Source organism: Anomalospiza imberbis, chromosome 5, assembly GCF_031753505.1.
Source record: "Anomalospiza imberbis isolate Cuckoo-Finch-1a 21T00152 chromosome 5, ASM3175350v1, whole genome shotgun sequence".
In the NCBI taxonomy this organism is placed as follows: Eukaryota; Metazoa; Chordata; class Aves; order Passeriformes; family Viduidae; genus Anomalospiza; species Anomalospiza imberbis.
This window is the reverse complement of record NC_089685.1, coordinates 70432462-70453493: the sequence shown is the minus strand read 5'-3', so window position 1 is coordinate 70453493 and position 21032 is coordinate 70432462. Positions and strand designations below refer to the sequence as shown.

The following is a 21032-nucleotide window of genomic DNA, read 5'->3' as shown; positions in this document are numbered from 1 at the left end:
ACAACCTGTGTGTGATGTGTGAACCACTAAGTGTTCACTGAAAGATAACCTTGTTTTCAGCTAATACAATCCTGCCACACAGGGCTCCTGCCTCCCCTGGAGAAGAGAAATCCACAAAAATAAAAATGAAGGTTGGAAACCATTTGAATGGCAATAGGAGATGAGAAAATATAAAGTGTGACAGGACTATACAAGCATAAAACCAAGCACAGATGAGGAACTGAGATGATGGCAAGACAAATGACAGTGGGTTTCTGGCTATAGCAAAGTGACCCATTGCCTTAGAGGCTGGAACACTCCCCAGTTCAGCAGCTGCTGTCACGGATACTTGTTGGCAGAAACTGGCTCAGTGGAACATTTTTAGTTTCTCCTTCACAAATTCCTCCCTCTCTTGTACCTTTGTGACTTTTATATATATATATATATATTTCTATTAAAAAAAAATATATATATGCACGTGCTCCTTTTTTTTGTATGAGAGATGCCTTTTTTATCACTAATCTGGTGTTTTCTTTGATGCAACTTAACATGCAGCAGAATACAAACAAAAGCTGACATGGAGGAAAAAAAAAAAAAGACAAAAAAGACCAGAAGGAGTGGTAAAGGGAGAAGACTGTGGAGGAGAAACAAAAAAAGTTCAAAGCATATTAAATTCTCCTGAAATGGAGGATATGGTTGAAGTAGGTTCAATAAAATAACACCATTTTTCTTTAAAAAGGAGACAGGGCTGATGAAAAGAAAGATGAATTAAGCTAACTGTGAGTACTGCAGGACCAGAAGCACCAGATTGCAAATGAGAAATCCTGTGCTGTAAAGATTTAATATTGTGCTCTAGGAAAGACTGAAATATTTGAGACATGGCCACTGTATACCTGAAACCAAGAGGAAATCTTTCCAGATATTTATAATGCTTGGAAGTCCTGTTGATCATGTAATTTTCAAAGTCAAGTCTGAGATCAGAATAGGGACCAAGAGACCCTCAGGAAAGGGTTGCTAGAAGCACACAGCTTTAGCTTGCTAAAGACTTTGAGAATTGGCTGCAGACCAGAGCTAGATCTGATTACAAGTTTTGAAAATGAAAACAGCTGATGCTACAGAACCTCATCACAAAATGAAGAAGCAGAACAGGTCTGAATAGTCAGAGGTGAAGTCTAAAAACTGCAATCAACCAGCGGGAAGTTTCATGAAGCAGTGGAAGAAACTGATGGCAAGAAAATGCACAGTTAAATTCACAAGAATAAAAACATCTTGTAAAAGCTTCCCATGAGTGACTACAGTTGTCTTTAAAAGAAATACTCTATATGGGAGGTTCTTTGTGGGAACTGTCCAAATGGCAGCTCTGATTCAGGTGGGATTTGTGTCCCCTGACTAGGAGGAGGTGTCTCCCCTTGCCTGGGAAGGAATCCCAGCACTGTTAACAGAGTCAGTGCAGCCAGAACAGCTCAAGGTGTGACTCAAGTGAGCGGCCACAGGTCCCCACATCAGAATAAGGACTGCTCCATAGTCTATATTAACTATATTGACTGTATTGACTAGCCCACTGCTGTTGTAAGTGAGGCCTTGGAAGACACCTTCCTTTTGTCAGGAAAATCCAGTCCCAGAACCTGAAATTCAATGAGTTTGAGCTGGACACAGTTTTGCAAGCCAAGTCTCAGTAACATTTTTTTTCAGTTAAATAACTATTCAGCATGAGGTAAAACTCATGTCATGCAGTGAACAAAATATTCTTACTGGGAGTAAAATGCAAATCAGATGTAAAGGAAACAAATGTGAAAGAACAAAACTCGGTCTCACCTCCCATTGGGAGAGCTGAAACTATGGAAGAACAGCAGCTCATGAAGATAAAATGAAAGAATTGTGCACAGAAAAGCTGAAATACACAAAAATACAACAAAATAAGAATAGAATTTCTAGTAAATAGACCAGGCCAGAAAGAACCTGCTAAGATGATAAAAGGTGAGTGCTGTTAACAGCAAAACAAGCCTTGAAACAGATACCAGCCCATATCTAAATATAGTCAAGGGAATTTTAGATCCACAGGTTAAGATATGGCTTGGTTTTGCTTATGATGCTGGGAAAATTACAGGCTAAAAATAGATTACTTTTCTTGTTGTTCTGCTGTAACACTATTAAAGAACATCACTGGTAATCTTGTGTCTAGTCCATAAAGACTGACACACGTATTACACCAACTGTGGTAATTGCAGAAAATGGCCCATGATTTGATTAAGATGTTAAATGGCTTGCAAAAATAGTATCACTCAAAGCACTTCATGGGCAAGGTATCCACACCATAATGATTTTATGGAAAATGTCATGCAGATTGCAACAAGGGTGCCTAGTAAAATCTCAAGGGTGAAGCACAGTATTATTTCGCCCTACTTTGAAAAAAGACTGTAAGTTGCTGAAAGTTTAATGGGAATTGCTTAAAATTCATAATATAGTTGGTATTAAATACAAACATACTGCAAATTCTCACTAGCCCCATTTGAAAACAAAAAAAAAAGGGGGAAGGGGGGAATGAATGCATGTGAGGAAAGGTATGAAAAAACCACATAAAAGCCCACATAAATAAAGCCCTCTCAGCCACAGGGCCCTGCATATCTCACATAATGCAAGCCACAGGTGAAGCCCTTCCAGATATTCCACGTAGGAATAGGAAGCTCATTCCTATTTGTTCAAGCAATTACTGAACAAACAAAGGCAGTTCTCGGGAGGAACTCAGGTCATCTTCTGCCTCTTCCAGAACAGAGAAATCTTCTTTGTCTCCTACAATTTGAAACAGAGCAGGTTTTTGTGCAACTGGACAGCAGCAGTGAAGATAACCGTGTGAAGAAAAGCAGATGCTGAAGTCTACCAGATCCTGAAGAGATCTGTGAAACGGAGAAGCCAGCTGAGAGACAGGGAATTTATTTGTGTTGTACTGTATATGATTTCCTCTTAGATGATTCAAATGAGAGGGTTGTTTGAAAGATGAAATACCCTGGCTTAAGTCAAACGTAGCTAGCAACTGCCAGTGAGAGGAAAAGTAGGATATTGAGATCACTGTGTTTCCCTCACAAATTCTTTGCTTCTCAATACTATTTTAAACTAATCCTGGTAATAAACATGATTTTAAAATGTCGTTTTTAACGCTGTGTGAAAGCCACAGGCAACCATCGTTATAATGAGGTTCAAGCAAGAAGGCTGTGAAATGGTGTGAAAAGGAAGAAAAGGAAGTTCCAGAAAAGTAGCTGTTCATCTTGAAAAGTAGCCTCTTCAACCTTTTTTGAGACATTGAATATCATAGGATCAGTAAAAGAAACCTGAAGGTCCCAAATATGGCATCCATCGTTTCAGGCTGGAAGACCCATCATGTAACCTCGTCATGGTATACACATGGCATGGAGCATACAGTGAATGAGTTTCTCAAAAGAGGCTTGCAACAAAAAAGTGTTCCCTGTTCAAAATTGCACTGAATGGGCAAGATGATTCCGGCAAGATGATGCTGGTTCAGAGAATAATAAGCCCTTTTGCTTTCCTGGTGTTGTCTGCCAGGGAAAGGCAAATCACACACTTTGGCTTTGGAGTTTGTTTTGTGTTAGTCTGACTGGATGTTTCGAAGAAAATGGCCTCATGTAAGGATTCACTGCCTTGAAGGAAACGGAGCACAGCTAGACCTGGAAATCATTAATTGCAGATAAAAAAATAGTTTTGAAATGAGAACAACTGCTTTTCCTGTCAAGCACAGATTGCAAAACTTATTAAGCTGTAGGATAGCCCTCTGTTTCTGCTGCCTGAGCGTGCACAGCCCTTGGTTGTGTATCTCACAGTGTGTGAGGATATCTGGTGCTGACGGCAGGCAGGCCAATGACCCAGTGCTTGTTCAGTCACAATGGGGCTTTGCACTAACCCAGGAGAGGACTCCTGTGCCACTGGTACCAATGACCCCCAGAAACACTTCCAGCCTCCAGAGCTACCAGGTGGGAGCCCTGGGCAGACATCAGGCTCTGTATTTGGAGAAAGCAGAGGCTCCCTTCTACCAGCAGAGCTGTCTGCAGAGGCTGTGTTCAACAGTTTTTTTCCTCTTTCTTATTTCCTCTGACCTAGGCTAATTGCTTCTTTCATCTGCACAGAGATATCCTGACTCCAGAGAATGTCAATTAGCAGATTTGTTGATTTTCCCCCCCTCCTCATCATTGAGGAATGTAGCCTAAAGGAGTGGTTCTTCTCACCCTGTGTGCTGGATCTAGTTATCAAGTGACCTCAGGACGTGTTAGATCAGCTTATTGATCTGATAGGAAACTAATTATTTGAGAGGATTTGTGATTTATGTTCTATCAGATCAGCAAACCCATGTAATTCACCATGGACTGCACGGTGGTACAAAGGCAAGAAAAACTAATGTTTAGGGATGGGGTAAAAAGGAACCCACCCTTCCGAAGCAGCTCCCTGGTGAGAATGTGTAATATAAAACTGCACCTCCAGCAGTGGTCTTTCCTCATCTTCAAGGGTTATATTTTCTCACTGGTTAAACAACATAAAAGATGTAAAGTCACAGACTCCATGAAATAACCTCATCCAATTTAATTCATGTTGACAGAACACACAGAATCTATCAGTCCTGTGGAGAGGTTTTAGGTGAAATGTCTGCACCTGGGATGAGGCAGCCCTGGCCGTAGGGACAGACTGGGGTCTGGAACTGATGCCTAGAGAGGCTGACCTGGAACAGAGGCTGGACAGAGATAAAGAATAAAGAAGAGGTTTATTAGAAGGCCTCAATGGATGCAGTTTAGCAGCACCAGAGCCCAGCCAGGGCTGCACCCAAGATGAACCAAAATGGTCCCAAAATGCACGAGCGCTCATGGGGGCTCTCACTGTGATCAGTTCTGCTCCATTTGCACATTGGAGTTCGTTGTCCAATTCCAGCTTCAGATTATGAAGTCTCATCCTTCTTTTTCTCTCTTCAATTCACTGTTGTTTATGCTTTTTTGGGCCTGAAGCTTGTAACAATTGTCCTTGTTTCTCAAGCTGGAAAAGGATTGTTTTTTCTAACTAAGCTGTGAAGAGAACCTATTGACATTAAATATGAAGCTCAGAGCTACACACCAAGGCAGCAAAAAATCTGAAAAATACGAGAGCTAAAACTTAAGGCACCATTTCCCCCCTTTAGAGGCTTGACAAGACCTTTACCTTGTCGATTCTCTGTTCTAAACATCTACTAATAATAGGCATTCAATAACAGATAAGTATCTAACAATAGTAAATAACCAACAATAGTAAACATCGAACAACAGATAAATATCTAATAGTAAATACCTTCCAATAGATAACTGGGGAGCAGCGCCATGGAAGGGACCTGGGGGTGCTGGTGGAGGGCAAGCTGGACGGGAGGCAGCAGTGCCCTGTCCTGGGGGCACCAGGCACAGCATCGCCAGGCAAGGGAGGGGATTGTCCCGCTCTGCTCGGGGCTGGGGCAGCCTCACCTCGAGTGCTGGGGGCAGTTCGGGGTGTCACAGTGTAAAAATGGCATTGAGCTGTCAGCGTCCAAAGGAGGGCACGAGGAAGGTGAAGGGCATCGAGGGGAAGCCGAGTGAGGAGCAGCTGAGGGCACTGGATCTGTTCAGCCTGGAGAAGAGAAGACTGAGGGGAGACCTCACTGCAGTCACAACATCCTCATGAACAGTGAGGGGAAGAGGAGGGGCAGGCACTGCTCTCTTCACTCCCATGACCAGTGGCAGGACCCAAGGGAATGGCCTGCAGTTGCATCAGGGGAGGGTCAGGTTGGATAACAGGAAAAGGTGTTCCACCCACGGGGTGGCTGGGCACTGGAACAGGCTGCCCAGGGAAGTGGTCATGGCACCAAGCCTGGCAGAGCTTAAGAAAGGTTTGGAAAAATCCCTCAGGCACATGGTGTGTCCCTGTGCAGGGCCAGGAGTTGGACTTTGATGACCCTTGTGGGTCTCTTCCAGCTCAGGATGTTCTGTGATTCTCTGGCTGCAGTCCACTCCCTGCTTCAGAGGCTTTGTCAGATGCTATGCTTAGAGTAAAAAAAGCCCCTTTTTACTAGCTCATCATATTTATTGTCACCTCACACCTGTTGGGAGAGGTGTGGATGCAATTCTCTGAGTCTTATTCAATGACTGTTCTCTCAACGCTGTTTTTAATTAATCTCATTTAAAGGGACTCATTGTTTTGTGGGCAGGGCTCCTTTGCCCCAGGAATTTTAAGTATTTTGATTATGAATATATTATTGAGCCAAAATTATTTTCTTAAAACATCAATAGTCTTACTTCTCCCTCAGTACTCCCTGGCCCTGAGGGAGTTGCTAGGAAAGGTTCTGTCATGTGGAGGTGAAAGAGGAAGGGAAGAAGCTTGTGTCAGTGTGGAGAAACTGATTTTTTCCCATGAAAAATCTCAGTGGAGCTGGGTTTTCACTTCATCCCAAGCTCCCAGTGGTGGGGGGCCAATATACTGACGGGAGGGCTCTGTCTCTCAGATTAACATCCTACCCCACATCCTCTTCCCATCAGTGACAGGAGCAGCAGATAAATAAGGCCATACAGGCAGAGAGCAGAGAACAGCTGTGCCAATGGTGGTCACCACTCCAGCAGTCTCTCCTCAACTCTTCTGGGGGGAAAAAAAAAAAAAAAATATTGGCCAGATGGGAGCACTGTGATGGATTTCTCTGAGCTTTATAAATCACGCTGACCAGTTTCACATTTGGAATCATTAGTTCATCTTTATAGCAAAAATGAATGATGTGAGAGGTAAGATACATAGTGTCTTGAATTATGCATGTGGTTTTTATGGTGATATAAACTCCTTTCAAAGAAGAGTTTTACTCCCCTAAATGATAAACCTTTTCTTTTTTTCTAAATATTGTTCCTGAGTCCCTCTTTTAAGAGCATTCACACACTTATCTGACTGTAGAAAACATGTACCATTACTGAGCCTTGCAAAAAACTCCATGTGTGATTTGTTTTGATCAAATTTTAGAGCAACTTTTGAAGCAAAAGTTTTAACTGTGGAACATACAGCAGCCTTCAGAAAGAAAAACTGCCAGCACCAGCCTGCACAAATGATGCAGATGTGGTTTCCTTCATACCCTTTGTTGCAAACCAGGGCAAAACTTCGGGCTCCCAGAAATCACTGGGAGCTCAGGGTGCATAGCACCTGGCAGGGTGAGAATCTGCAAATACATTTTATTTGATGGCTGCTTAACATAAAACACTTGAGTCCCTGAACCGAATGTCCCTGAGTGAAGTAGAACCAAGGTCTTCCATCACTCCCTGCCTGACCTTCCTATTCATGAGCCCAGCAAGTCATGCCACCACCCTACAGCCCAATAATTTTATTTGCAAAATAATGTGAGGGGGAGGAGGAGCACCCTCAGTATCCTCATAGAATAGTCTCAGCTTCAGAACAGCTTATGGCTTGGAGCAAAAAGCATTTTCCTGGGAACAGAGTGGCATGGTTTTGAACACCCTTCATCCTTGAGGCTGAACATGTTCCCCGTGGTGCTCGTGGTGATGACTCTGCTGCCATCCTGTTTGCTGTGAGTTATTCAGAAACAAAACTTGTAAGTCTTTCTGAGGTGTGGCATGAACACGGGCAATTTACCCAGCCTCCATGGCATTTGGGGCAATAATGCCTTGCCTGAGAGTTCAGCCAGGTTTGGGCATATTTTACGTACCATGATCCTGGTTTTACCAAGATGACAGCAATTCTAAGCACAAGCAAAGCAGAAAGAGGCTGCAAAGAATTTAGTTGCCTAAGGAAGCCATTTGGCAAAGCACATGCTGGGATTGGGCAGGATTTATGCACCTAAATTCTACCTAAATACCTAATTTACGGATCTAGGGCAATATAAGTCTAGCTGTGCTGCATGCACTTCTCTGCTAGGGAAAATAAATTGGTTCTGCACAGTGGAAGGTATCCACTGTTCTGGGGATTGAGAGCACTTGCTCTGTGCTTTACTTAGGCTGTGTGGGGAAATATTAGGACATGACCACTCCCACCTCAGGAGCCCAAAATGCACACGATTTCCCCCTTGCTGTTGCCAGGCAGCTTTCCACAGCCCCTCACAGGAAGAGTCATTACTCGCTTTACTCATCATCTAAGGGCTCTTGCTCTTAGGAGAGAAGGGAGCTGGTTACAGAATGACTCGTGCTTTCCCCAGAGTATTGTTCCTCTGGTAGTCCATAAATCTCAGGTGCTGTCAGTGCTGAGTGGAAATGAAAGGTATTGCTGGACAGGGAGGAATTCTTGTCTTGCATCCAGTTACTTAAAGATAACTCCAGATCTTCTCACATTCACTGCTCTTCGTGGCTGGAATGTCTCGTGTGGGACAACAGGGATTTAAAGTTTTGACCACGTGGCACGATGGGGACCAAACCACAAAACAGCTTGTCTGTCCAATATTATTTTTCCTGAGGTGTTCAGAATGGGAGAGGGGACAAAGCTGCCTGTGCACAATACTGTCAGCTGCAAAATACAAATGCTTTGTGGACACAGCAATGCAGCGAGACTTCCCAGCTTCTGTGCTTATTCAGAAAGTGGTTTTGCAAGGCAAGGTTCTCTTAGAAATATCACGGCCACGGCACAGTTTTAGTAATTCCCATTTGTCATGTATAACTTCAGTCGAAGGGGCGGATGGCTATGCAGAAATGCACATGCGATGGGATCACTCACGCGAATCAAAGGACACACACTGGCACACGGAGTCATTCCTGCAGCCGCGGACCCCACGGGAATTACTGCCACCCCCCCGAAACACTGGAAACACGCATCCGTGCCACATCCTCCTCGGAACAGGGGCACAAAGCACAGATTTGCATGAAGGGGAAAACGTGTCATCTCTTTATACTCTGAGGGCTAAGCCTTTAAATAAAAAATTCCAAAACCGCCCGGAGCGGAGGGTGCGAGAAGAGCGCGCTCACCCGGGGAGGAAACAGGACAAAACTTTCCATTCCCTTTGTCCTTACGGACGCGACCAGGGGCTGCCAGCGGCGGAGCCGAGCATTTTTGGAGCTCGCAGCGCTGCCGGGGCGAACGATCCCGGGGCCGGGGCGAACGATCCCGGAGCCGCGCTCCGTCCCGGCGCGGCCGCTCCGCTCCGCCCGCCCCTCCCTGCCCCCGGCACGGCCGCCGCACATCGGAACCGCCCCCGTCCCCGCGGGACGGCCCCGGCCGCCGCCGCCTCCCGGCGCTGCCTCCATCGCCGCCGCTCCCTCCCCGCCCGCCGGAACCGCCCCCGCCGGCCGGGCGCGCCCCCGCGGCCCGCGCGCCCCCGCGGCGGGGCGGGGCGGGGCGGGGCGGGCGCTGCGCGCTCCCCTCCCCTCCCCTCCCCTCCCCTCCCCTCCCCTCCCCAAGGTGTTGGCGGCGGCGGGGACGCGCCCGCCGCTCGTGCCCGCGCCGCCCCCCCGCCCGCGCTCCCCTCGGCTCTGCCCGGCTCTCCCCGGCTGCGGCTGCTCGGCCATGGCGGAGCTGAGCGCCGAGCGGCTGCGGGCGCTGCCCGGCAGCTGGAGTTACGGGATCAGCCAGGGCGGCCGCGTCTTCTTCATCAAGTGAGCGCGGGGCCGGCCAGGAGGGGAGCGGGGCCGGGCCGGGAGGGGCGTGCGGGGAAGGGAAGGGAAGGGAAGGGAAGGGAAGGGAAGGGAAGGGAAGGGAAGGGAAGGGAAGGGAAGGGAAGGAGCAGGGGGCGGCGGGGCTGCGCCTGCCTGACTCGGTCCGTGTGTCCCTCCCCGCAGCGAAGAGGCGAAGAGCACGACCTGGCTGCACCCGCTCACCGGCGAGGCCGTGATCACCGGGCACCGCCGCAGCGCAGGTAGGACCCTGCCCGGAGCCCCGGCTCGGCCGCCCCCGCCCGCCCTGCCCCGGGCGGGCTCAGCCCGGGGTCCCCGCGGAGCCGCCGCGGCCCCCCGGGACGAGTCGTGGTCGCGCTTTCCCCGCACTTCGCGCAGTTGTTCCCCCCGGGCTGAGCAGCGCTGCAGTCGCCGTGCAGTCCTGCATGTGCAGCCTGCTTGCCAGTTTCTTCAGGCGCCTTCTCCCCCTGCCCCCGAGTTGTGCCTGTGTAATGTATCTGTCTCTGCTTTCCCTCCGTCGCCTTGTGTCACCCCTGCGAGGCTGTGTAGTTACCATTAGAGACCGCCTCGTTCCTCCCGTGCTCCTCGCTGGCTACCCCGGTTTTCCACCTGCATAGCATCCTCCCCCAGTTTAGCACGAAACCACTCATCATATTTCTATTTCCAGCAGTGCCTGGATTTTGCCACGATAGGTATACTAGAAATGTAGGGGCTGATTTCTCTAGTCACCTAGAAATGCTTCTTCTCCCCGCGCTTCCATCTAGGCTGAGAGTCTGTGTGGTTTCCAAGTGACTGAGAGAGGTGGAATAGGTAGGAGGGAAAAGGGACTTGAAACATTAGAAATAACTTGGAGGGAGGAGGGTGGAATCAAGTCTTTGCTTCTGCTGTGTGTTCCACTCTGGAGAAGTATCAGCAGGAGGTGCTGGAGGAGGAGGATTTACGGCAGACGCTCCGGAGAGCCGGAGCCAAACTCTTGACTGCTGGAGCTGCACACAGGCTGCATATGCCACTGGGAGGTGGTGGAGTGTAGTAATACGTGCAGTTGTTTTTATGTTATAAGCACTTGGATAATCACGGGGAAATAATCTGCAAGTGAATTGGTCTGTATCAGATTATTTGCTTTTTGTGTTTGGTTAATACTTACGCATTAAGGAATCAGAAACAGCCTTTTTGAAAACTGTGGGCAGCCTTTATTTTTTTTTTGTTTTGTTTTGTTTTGTTTTGTTTTTGAGTTGGGAATAGTTTAAAAACCACAGGTTTCTGGCTGTTAGAACCCTGCAGCTTGATTTGCAGCGAAGGTTCTGTTGTTTGTAAGAAGTCATTTAATGCTGGGAAATGGAACTACTGATTGCTATCAGGCTCCGCTTGCTCCTGCTCTCAGGGCTCAGATTGAGAAAGTGGCCTTCATCTACAGCAGTATGCATGGGGGCAGATGTGTGTGAAGTGCTTTTCTTGTTCAATACTGGCATTAGCTGAGTACTAATTCTTTTTTAAAACGATTCCCACTGTCCCTGTTGATTGATGATGATTTCCCAGTAATTTTCCAAGTGTCTCATTTGTTTCTGCTGTTGAGTGCCTTCTAAAGGAAATGCAGTTTGCTTTTGAGTATCTGGAGTATTGTGTGTAACAGAGCAGAGTTATCATCAGGTAAATTAAACTTGTTTCTGAACACAAGGCTGAGGCATGACCTTTGACTGTAATTCATCAATCAGATACCAAAGTGTCTAAAAACCAAATCTGTTCCTGTAGTTTTCCTCATTCATGTGTATGTTAATGAACCTTTCCACACACAGATATAATCAAACAGAATTATTCTGGGGTTTATCTCTTCCTTTGCTCTGACCATTGTTCTGAAACCTAATCAAAATATGTTCAAAATACTCTTTTCTTAAGGAACAATTTTTGAGTGAACGGCACTTCTTTTGCAGATGTATGTTATTGTAAAGCTCTCTGTTAAATAATTCTGTGAGGCATGTTCTAGATGGTGAGGAAAGCTTTGTCCTCCATTACGAATTGAAGTGCTTTTTATTCTTTGAGCTGTTCAGCTCACACTGAAGGGTATTTTTTGCAAAGTTCTTATAGCAGCCATAAATACTTCTGCTGGATAGACTTCCTGTTTGCTGTACTTTGCCCTGTGCCCGTTATCGAAAGACACCTTGATTTTTGTTCTGCAGAAGACAGGAGTGAATCAAAAAAGCAGCCAGAGCAAATAAGTAATGGGAAGGATAAAAACCACCACGTAATCCAGCCTGATTTTTTTTTTCTTTAGGAAATGCATTCTTGCTTTTGTAATTCAATGAAGAGCCCTACATATCAATAAGTTTTTCAACTGACAAGGGCAAACTTTTAAGGGTAGAAGTGCATGGAGGTGCCCAACATCTCCGGAGCTTCCATCACACCAGGAAACTTACTTGAGAAATTTTGACCATTAGTGGTTATATCTGGACTCCTGACTCTTAAGAGTAGTAATAGAAAGGAAGAGATGCACCCACATCCTCCACTAGATTTACCTGGAAAATGATTTTCATGTAAAATGCAACAGAGTTGTAGACACTGCAGGAACACTAGTTGGTCACAACAGTGGTGGAATTATGCTAATGCAATGCTAATGCTCTGTGGTGCAGTTGATATCGTGCCTCTTAAGGAGCTTGTGACTTGCATGTAACTCAGGTAGATGGATTTTTGTTCAGATCTCTGCCTGCCGGGTGATCTGATGCTGCTGAACTTCAAGGCAGGGAGATCTGGCGATGACCCCGAGTTGCTGGGCAAAGGAAGGAACGTTAAACGAGGGCACACTTAAACCATCCTTGTTATTATTTGACAACGAGAAACCCCAATCAGATTTCCCAGGCGCGCAGCTTCTCTTGGCTTACAGAATTCCCACTTAGGCAGTCTTGTGAGTCAATTCTGAAATCCTTGTTTCTGGGACTAAAGGTTTTGACATGAGGAATCAGACACAGTATTTTAACCACCTTAGTGTTAGGGAGTAGACCAGTATGGCTAGCATCATTTCTCATTTCAAAAGGTAATTGGAATGTTTTGCTGCTTGTTTTCCAGACTTACCCACAGGTTGGGAGGAAGCCTATACTTTTGAAGGTGCAAGATATTATGTAAAGTAAGTTGAATGTTTGTCACAATACTATAATTTTCAATTAGTTTGTCTAAATGTCGCTGTAATTCTAAATGCTTTCCATACTGAACTTCAGTGTTGTGCTATAAATCCAAAAGGAGCATTTAAATTTGTCTTAGGGTATCTAGTCCTTTGTTTACTGAATTCTGCACAGCTAAAAAAATGTCTTGACTTTTCATGTGAATTAAAGCTGTGTGAGGATGCAGATTCAAATGCAGTTTCTGCTGTAAATGTAACCATCTAGCAACAAATGTTCTTGCAAGCCAAGAAAACCTTGAGTTTGTCTGTTTGCTTGACATTTGTGTATGTATCCTCTTGTGCCATAAATGCTTTCACAAAGGCAAGATCTTACTTCATCACTGGGAGGAGAGTCTTGATTTCAGCCCTGTTCTCTAATTACATGGTTTAAAGCCACGCTGAAGGTTTAATTTGGCCATTTTCTTTGCAGACCTCTTGCTTCTGCTTCTAGCATTGATTTCCATTTTTTTTTTTGTTCTGGTTTTAGTATGTTTTGAGGAGCACGTTCACTGTGGTAGCCTTGCTGTGTGTATTGTCTTTTTGGATGAGAGACATGAAAATCAAGCTCTTGTATAGAAGTCCAGAGCATGTATTGGTTGGATCTGTACAAACTTCTCACAGGCTTTTCCTCTCCAGATAGTTAGACCATCCTTACCTGGAAAATTTTTAAGTGGCACCTATGTAGATTGGGTCAATATGCTTCTTTTTCTTCTGTTTAACAACTCACAGGCTTTTCTCAATTCATTCAGGAGTTTTTGCTCACTGCACTGTGTGTTTGGTTTGCTGTCATTGAACTAAAAATGTCATTGGTGTGGTAACTTTTATGAGTGAAGGTTACAGACAGAGTTTATAGGCTGCAGGTAGGTTTTTTCCAGTGCTGCAGTGTTGAGCACAAGGCTGCTGCTCTGTGTAAGATGCATTGTAGACAGTATAAGGTGGATGTTTTATGTGTGTTTCATGGTTTATTTTATATGAGTGTGTTTGATTTGGTCCTAAGCAAAATATAAAAACATATATTGAAGCATAATGCTCCCAGAAATCTGACCAGAATACATGCTGTGCTGTCTAGGAGGGCAGATTGTTTATTGATAAGCAACGTGTTTGTTTTTCTGTTCTATTCTGCCTTCTTGCAATTTACATTGCAGGAGTGTTGAGTAGCATTTGACAAGAAATACACCAGACTGAGGACAGGGATCCACTGAGAATTTTACCTCTGGAGTTCTGTGCAGATTGTTGAATGAAGACAAGTGAGAATTAAAGAAAGCTGTGTTTGTGTGTGTATACAAAAGAGCTTCTTCTAGACTTTGAGATGGAACCTTTTCTTGTAGAATAAGCCTATGAACAGTGTGTTGGCCAGCTGTAGTAACTGAAAAATAGCAACTTGAGTTTTCCTGGAATAAACAAGTATGTGAACAGCTGTTGTAGAGCTCTTCTGGACAGACTTACTGTGTGCTAGCTTGTTTGTGTACCCTTGTCCTTCCAAGATCTCGTGTTCCAGGTGTTACCATAACTGTGAGGATGTACATGCAGCTGATTGTTTTGCTGATAGCCAGCACCAAAGAGCTCAGTTTGTGTCTGAAAGTTGTGCTGCCTTTGAAAACACGTTGCACAAACACTTCTCTGGGATTTGATAGATGTAGGAGGATAGCAGGGATGGTGCTGTCAGGCCTGCTGAAAGGTTCACGTGGTCTGACCAGTTTGGCATCCTCAGTTAAAGACTGGTTTGTTGTGTAGCGTCTCAGGCTGTATTTGAATTCCTGCTGCTCCTTTTAAAGCTGTCTCACATTCAGCCCTGCTGGTGCTAGAGAGGATGTGATAGCTAACGTAGACACGGTGACAACGTTCTAATCACTGTTTTCTAATCCTAGGCAGTGTAACTCGGGGTGATGTGTTGATTATAATAATTCTGGTTGTCTGAATTTTAATTACTGTGGGGCTTCTGCATGAGGGGCAAACAGCACGGGCTGTTGTGACCTTCTGCCATGCAAACACCCCCACATGTGCATTTTTAACCATAACCTGCTCATTTGTGTGTACCGATTTGCTGAATATTAGCGTTTGTTATGTCAATTACATCGTAATAAAACCACGTCAAAACTACACATATTGAAAGCCTGTTTGTGGTTAGGTCTGAAAGAAACATGTTGTTTTATGTTCCATGTGAGGTACGAAGTTAGAAGGAAATGAATGTTAATGTCATGCTTTTGGGGCTTCAGCCAGTGAAACCTGTCTGTTGCATTCCTGTGTCCAGTCAGAGTTAGACGAGAAGGGCAGTCAAGTTTCCTGATCACATAAATAATTTGACTTAACTTCTGAGGCTCAGCTTCAAATATGTGGGTTGAATAGAAATGTTTAACAACCTTCCTTTATGGTAAGATCTTATGCTAGACTGTGTTTGAAAATAAAAACCTTTTGAAAATTATTCTTCTGGTTCTTTAATAATGGGTCTTCAGTGTTCCAAGTGGGTGTGTTGCTGAATCTATTACTGTGCTTTTTTTTGGCTTTGATGTAGTAAACACTGTATAATCAAATTGGGATAATGTCGAGGAGATAATCGTCAGCTAAATCTTAACATTCCTTGCACTGGCATTTCAAACAAATGACTCAGTATACAGACTGCACTGAAATGTGATTCTTTTTAAAGGACACTGTATTTTTCTTGGGATGTGTGCACTCAGTTTCAGAATAAGTAAATACCAAACGGTGACTATTTTACACTTTTTTTTTCCTCTCCCGTGGCATTGAATTTGTTCTAGTTTTAAAGTGGAAAGATACACTAAAACAGGGACAGATAAGTAGTTGTTCCCATTGCATACTGTGGGTTTCTTTTGGTGTAGGGTTGTCTTAGTAAGTTGATGCTAGCTAGGACTTTGACCTTTTTGGCATGCTGTTTTTTCTGGTTTTTTTTTGTGCAGTCGAATATTTGCTAATGACAGAATCATTTCCCCAAATCCTCCTCACGTCTGGTAAACCCAAATGACAAAAGGTGTTGTTTGATATTTGGAGATGAAAAAATGTGCAATGCCGTGCTACCTTGTGTGTGTTCTCAGGAGAGTTTAGGGGTTTGTCTCTTTCAGGGTGAGGGAGTCTGGGTTTGTTTATTTTATATCAGACCTGTGCACAGACAGCCCTTCATTGGCACTTGGTGGGAACTCTAGCAGTAAACTTTGCTGGAATAACTAAACTTTCACACAGAATATAGGGCCCTTGACTGTAGAAGCGATAACATTCAATTATAACATTTGTTATTTTCAGTTCAGCATTGAATCTTCTGTATTATGAAGCAAAACACCCGAGGCTTAAAAACCGTGGTGCAGCAAACTTGCTATTTTTCTTTTGTCCTGCTTAGGGTCCTGCACTGGACTGGTTACTTGTGCTGAGTGTATTGTGCACTCGTGAGCTCTGAAGAGTTAAGGGCTTTATCCCCAAAACACATCTAAGCTGGGCAGTAGTATGGGAAGGTTAAGTTATTTCTGTTATTTATAAGTGCCAGAGGAAAAGGACCCCACAGGAAAATCCCATTATGATACTTCTCAGTAGAGAAAATACGCCTGGTCACGGGCCTCAGACTCTTCACCTGGTAAGATCATTGAGAAATTTCCAGCTTGATGTTTTTAGGACCTTTTGATGACTTCATAATCTTTAGGCACCAAAGCACTGGGTTTGAGGACCATAAAATTACATAGATGCGTGTGTGTGCATTTATGCATGTTTTTAAGAGACCCTTATCATTGGTTAAAATGACCCAATGGTCTAAACTCAGGCGTTTGCTTACTTTTCTTGCATTTTTGGTTCTCATTGCAGTAGTTCTGAATAGATGTTCAATTTCTTGTATTGCTTTTTTTCTTTTCAAACGAGGGTTATATTATTGAAATTACTGATCTGCCCAATAAGGTTGTTCTTAAAATCAATCCAAATATGATATTTGTGGAATTTTACATCACTCTGCCTAGGTTGGTTTCTACAGAAATACTATTAGGTAAGCTGTATGGATGTTACAATCTGATTTTTCTTAACTTTGCTGTAGGACTGGCACTTTTTGGGCAGTACAAAAGCTGACTGCAAAAGTTCTTAAAAACTCAAAGAATTAAGAGGGTTGAAGTTTCATTTTTGGGGTTTTATCTTGAAGTTTACCTTTTTCTGTGTTTATCAGAGCAGTTCTTGCCTGTTGCTGGCTGAATCAAGGCATTGGCAAACCCTGGCCAAGGCCAAGGTGAGTTCACTGTTGCATCAAATAGAGGTTTTGTGTGCATTTGTAGAGACTTTCTGTCAGTGCAGGTTTGTTTATTGTAGACATGTAGCTTGAAATTTGGGAAGGCAAGAAAATTTATTAAGCGATTAAAAGGGATAAGATCTCATTCAGCTGCGAGTTCCTATTGTTTACTAAAATAAACCTGTGCTCATTGAGAATTCAGCTTTCGTTTGAACCTTTGTCTTTTATGTGCATTCTAAAGAGCCTTTCCCATTCAGCTGAGACTTTCTCCTGAAAAATCAAAGAACAGCCAGTGGTGTTTGCAGAAAAGCCCTTTCTTGAAAGGAAAAAACGGAATTTAAGAAAAATACAGATGAAACTGTTTTTCTCCAAGACTAAGAACCTCAGTGTTCCTCCTGGAAATTTAGTTCTTTTCTTGTTACCTCTAACCTTTATTTTACCAAAAGGAAGAATAAACTTAATTCTTTTTCTCACATGGTGACACCTGTAGGTCAAATAAGAGTGTATTGGGTGAACTGGGACTTAGCTACAAGCTACCCTGTGCCTTTTGGAGCGAGCAAAGCTGCTCAGGTAGGGAGAACTTTTTTTGGGAATGCCTGCACATTTATTATCTGTTTTAACATTTGCTTCTTTCTTCTGCTGATATATTCCAAGAACCAAAAATACCGCAGAGCTGAAGCTGGGTGTGGAGGTGGAAGGATTCTAGGCACAGGAAGAAATGGGTGTGGGTCAGAGGAGAGGTGGGACAGCGTCCAAAGAGCAGCTTCTGATGGGTTGGATGTGGAAGGCCAGGGCTGTAGGTAGTGCTGGTCTGCAGGAGAAGGCTAAAAGGGTGGGAGCAGTTGCAGAAGGACCGGAGAGACAGCCAGGCAGAGAGGAGCAGTCAGGAAGAGGAGTGGGAGCTGATCTCCTAGAAGCAAACTTAATGGGATTTCTCCCAGAGGGAAGGGTGGCAAAAGTTCACCCTACAAAAACAAGTTGTCTGACTCGTGTGCAGGTCTGGAAGGGCCCATTATCCCTGGCTTAGGAGTATGTTTCAAAGTTAGTCTGGGAGGTGGAATATCAAATATGAATGTTAGGAATTGCTGTGCTTCTAAAGGCCCTTTTTGCCTGTGACGTCTGTGGTTGGTATTTTGAGCTGTCTCTTTCCTGAAGTGTGTTTCTAAATTGGGCAATACCTCAAATGCTTCGGTTTCACTGAGAAAGACTTGAAAATGAATAATTATTTAAAAACACAAAAAATACCTAGGTAGTTATGTGACGTATTGAAGTCCATGAGAAAGATATTGGAGACACTCAAAAGAAAGATATCAAAGAGACTTTTTTGATATTTGTGACCAAATTGGTCTCTAGCTTTAGAACCTTGTTTTTGAAGTGGAAAGATCTTTTCCCTAGCTTTGGTCTCTTTTGGTGATTAAGTACTAATAGCAGATAAAGCGGATATGCTCTACATTTACTACAGTGAAGTGAATTCTTACATGGTCTTTCATTTTTGGTATTCACCATGTGTGAAGGATGGCAAAAAGCAAAGGAAATGCTCATCAATCAAAACTTTCATGTAGGTGGTTGCTGCAATGTTTAATAAATACAGTGGTACATTTTATTCCCCCTTTGCATTGATGGGCCTTCTTAAGAATGATTTTGGGGAACACACCAGTATTTCACCTTCCTGTTTGATCTGGGTGCTGCACAGGTTCTTTTTCTTTTCCCCATCTTGGTACCCATATCCTGCAGCACCTGGAACTGAGGGACACTTCCAAAAACACCTCACCTCTATTGTAATACAATACACCTCTGTTTGTTAGAACTTTCACAGGTCCAAATTTCACCCGGTGCCTTTTATGTTCTGCTTTTGCTTTTAAGGAGTTGCACCCACTTTTTTTTTTTTTCAGTTTTTTTTTGTAATCCCTGTGGTCTGACAGAGTTTTGTTGTGCTGATCAAACTGGATGTCTGTTGTGGTGTTGAGCCAAGCCTGTTTTTCCTGCACATGTTTATGTTACCCCAGCTCCTATTCTAATGAATTACACTTGCGTTAAACCTGAGATACGCTGGGGCTGGCAGTGCAGAGCGCTCCTCACTTCGCTCCTGTGAGGGGGAGAAGGCTCCTGTGGAGCTTCAGGCAAAGAAATCCTTGCTGGAAGCAAAGCTCCACAGCCCTGACTGCTGGGATTTCTGCCAGCGTGGTGCCTGGATGTGTGTTCTTTTCTGTGTTTCAGTAAGTAAATGCCTAAATTTAAACTCTTTCCCCTCCTCTCTCTCCCTCCTCCCTCGCATTCTTGCTTTGGGATGTGTGAGATAACCATGCCTTTCAGTTCTCTTGCATTTGGTTGAAGGGAAGGTGTCCTCTGACAGTGATGTTGAGGGGGGAAGAAGCTGCATGAGAAGCCACCATCAGAAGTAGAAATTTGGGGATGGGAATTTGAGAGCAGGGACGCTCCAGTGAAACTCTGCTTCCCATTGCTGGCTAGGACAGGAAGGTCTGGTTGTATGGTTGGTTGTGAAGTTGCATCTTTCTGCTCCAGACCTATGAAACTTGAATTGAATACTTGTTTGAAATCTATGGGGTGGGGGGAAAAAAGGCTTTTAAGACAGTATTTTGAATGCCTATGTGACCCGTGATTGTCTTGAAGCTTTATATAAACAATTAAAAAGACTCTTGCATATTCAGGAGGCTCCACAAACTTAGTTCTTCATGGCTTTCTCCACTGGGATTTAGAAAGAGCAATTATTTGTAAGGAAAGGTATATTGCCAAGCAACCTGACCTTTAAAATTGGCTCCCTGCTTTTTCTTCTTCCAGACTCTATTGTAAATCACGTTTAATAGAAACAAGTGCTTTAAAAACAAATTTTGTGCTTTATTAACTGGAAATGTTTCAGTGTGTCAGACCAGGCAAGAGAGGTCCTAGTAAGAAAAGGTGTTTGAAAGCAGAATGCCTGGTGAAAGTTCCAATTTCAAACGCCATCTTTCCATTCCAGTATTTCCTGGAAGCTTTTATCATCTTTACTACTCACTGAATAAGCAGGATACTGTAATTGCACAAATCCTGCGAAAATACAGCTTTGGATTTTGTTCTGAGCTGTACTACTAGCAAAATTCTGTCATTTTGGATTTTTTTAATTCCCTATTTTTTTATTAAATCCTTCAGATTATGCAGCTGCTGACCAACACCCGTAACATTTATCATTTTTGAGAATCTGTTTTTGAGATGAGTAAAAAAATGTGATGTATAATCTTTAAAAGTTTTCAGTGAACTTGGCTTATAAAAAGGACAGTAATCTCTCTTTGAAATAAAATTTTGCGAGCAGCAAGAATGAAGACATGGTGCTCTCAAATGCTTACAGTGAAGAAGAAAACCTTTTAATCTCATTTACTTGGATGCCTAAAAGGGTAACTTGGTTTCCTCATGGCTGAGACTGTGTGGGGGAGAGTTTTGTTGTGGATTTTAGATGTTGTTCACACCATATTGTAGGGTTACTTTTGTACTTTTTGATGAGCAAGGAGAATCCTCTAGATGAATATAAAACTCTGTGGTTGAAATCTTTTGTAAGGTTTGATGCAAAGGTTGAAAAAGAAAGTTGCAAACAAGAATACATGTTTAAGCAATCAATGTCGAAAGAGCAAGTGTTCATTTTTATGATGAATTTTAATCAGAAGAATGATGCAAGTTAAACCTCATTAGATATTCATATCATCTGTTCTCATCTGAAATCTCTCTTGTGGTACAAACTCAGATATTCTCTCCTTGATGTGGGTATCAGTTGCTTACCTGGTCTGAAACATTGAAATATTTTAATTTTTTAAAGCACACAAATAGTACCTTTATTTTTTTAATTAATAACATTTCAGCTTCTGCTGATTGATCCATCTTCTTTGTTGTATCAGCAGAGTTAAAATAATTTGACTTTTGAATTAAGAAATTTTGAACTCGTTTGATTGAAACCTAAAGATCTCCCTGTTACAGTGAATTTTGGAGGAGTAGGTCGCTAAAGCTACCCTAGGTCAGACAGGAGGTGGTTGTTAACTGTCTCCTACAATGGATGGCCAGCAGGAGCAGGGAGGTCATCCTTCCCCTGTGCCTGGCACTGGTGAGGGCACACCTGGAG

General features: G+C 43.7%; 1 protein-coding gene and 1 long non-coding RNA gene across 26 annotated transcripts in view; one reads left to right on the top strand and one right to left on the bottom strand.

Annotated features, from left to right (window-relative positions):
• The window catches only part of LOC137474873 (uncharacterized), a 35585-nt gene extending 25199 nt beyond the window's left edge, over window positions 1-10386 (bottom strand). The window contains exon 1 of the long non-coding RNA XR_010999539.1: window positions 10120-10386. This is a non-coding gene — a long non-coding RNA (uncharacterized lncRNA). The remainder of the gene's footprint in view (window positions 1-10119) is intronic.
• PLEKHA5 (pleckstrin homology domain containing A5) overlaps window positions 9345-21032 on the top strand; it is a 160977-nt gene continuing 149289 nt past the window's right edge. For 9 of the 25 annotated variants that reach the window (XM_068191903.1, XM_068191910.1, XM_068191902.1 and 6 more), the window contains exons 1-3: window positions 9351-9548; window positions 9732-9808; window positions 12624-12681. In XM_068191903.1, coding sequence (XP_068048004.1) covers window positions 9460-9548; window positions 9732-9808; window positions 12624-12681 — 224 coding nt within the window. In that variant the 5' untranslated portion in view covers window positions 9351-9459. Of the gene's footprint in view, window positions 9549-9731; window positions 9809-10488; window positions 10667-12623; window positions 12682-13859; window positions 15137-21032 lie in introns of those variants that run through there. The other 16 variants (XM_068191897.1, XM_068191895.1, XM_068191892.1 and 13 more) reach the window with 8 other exon arrangements.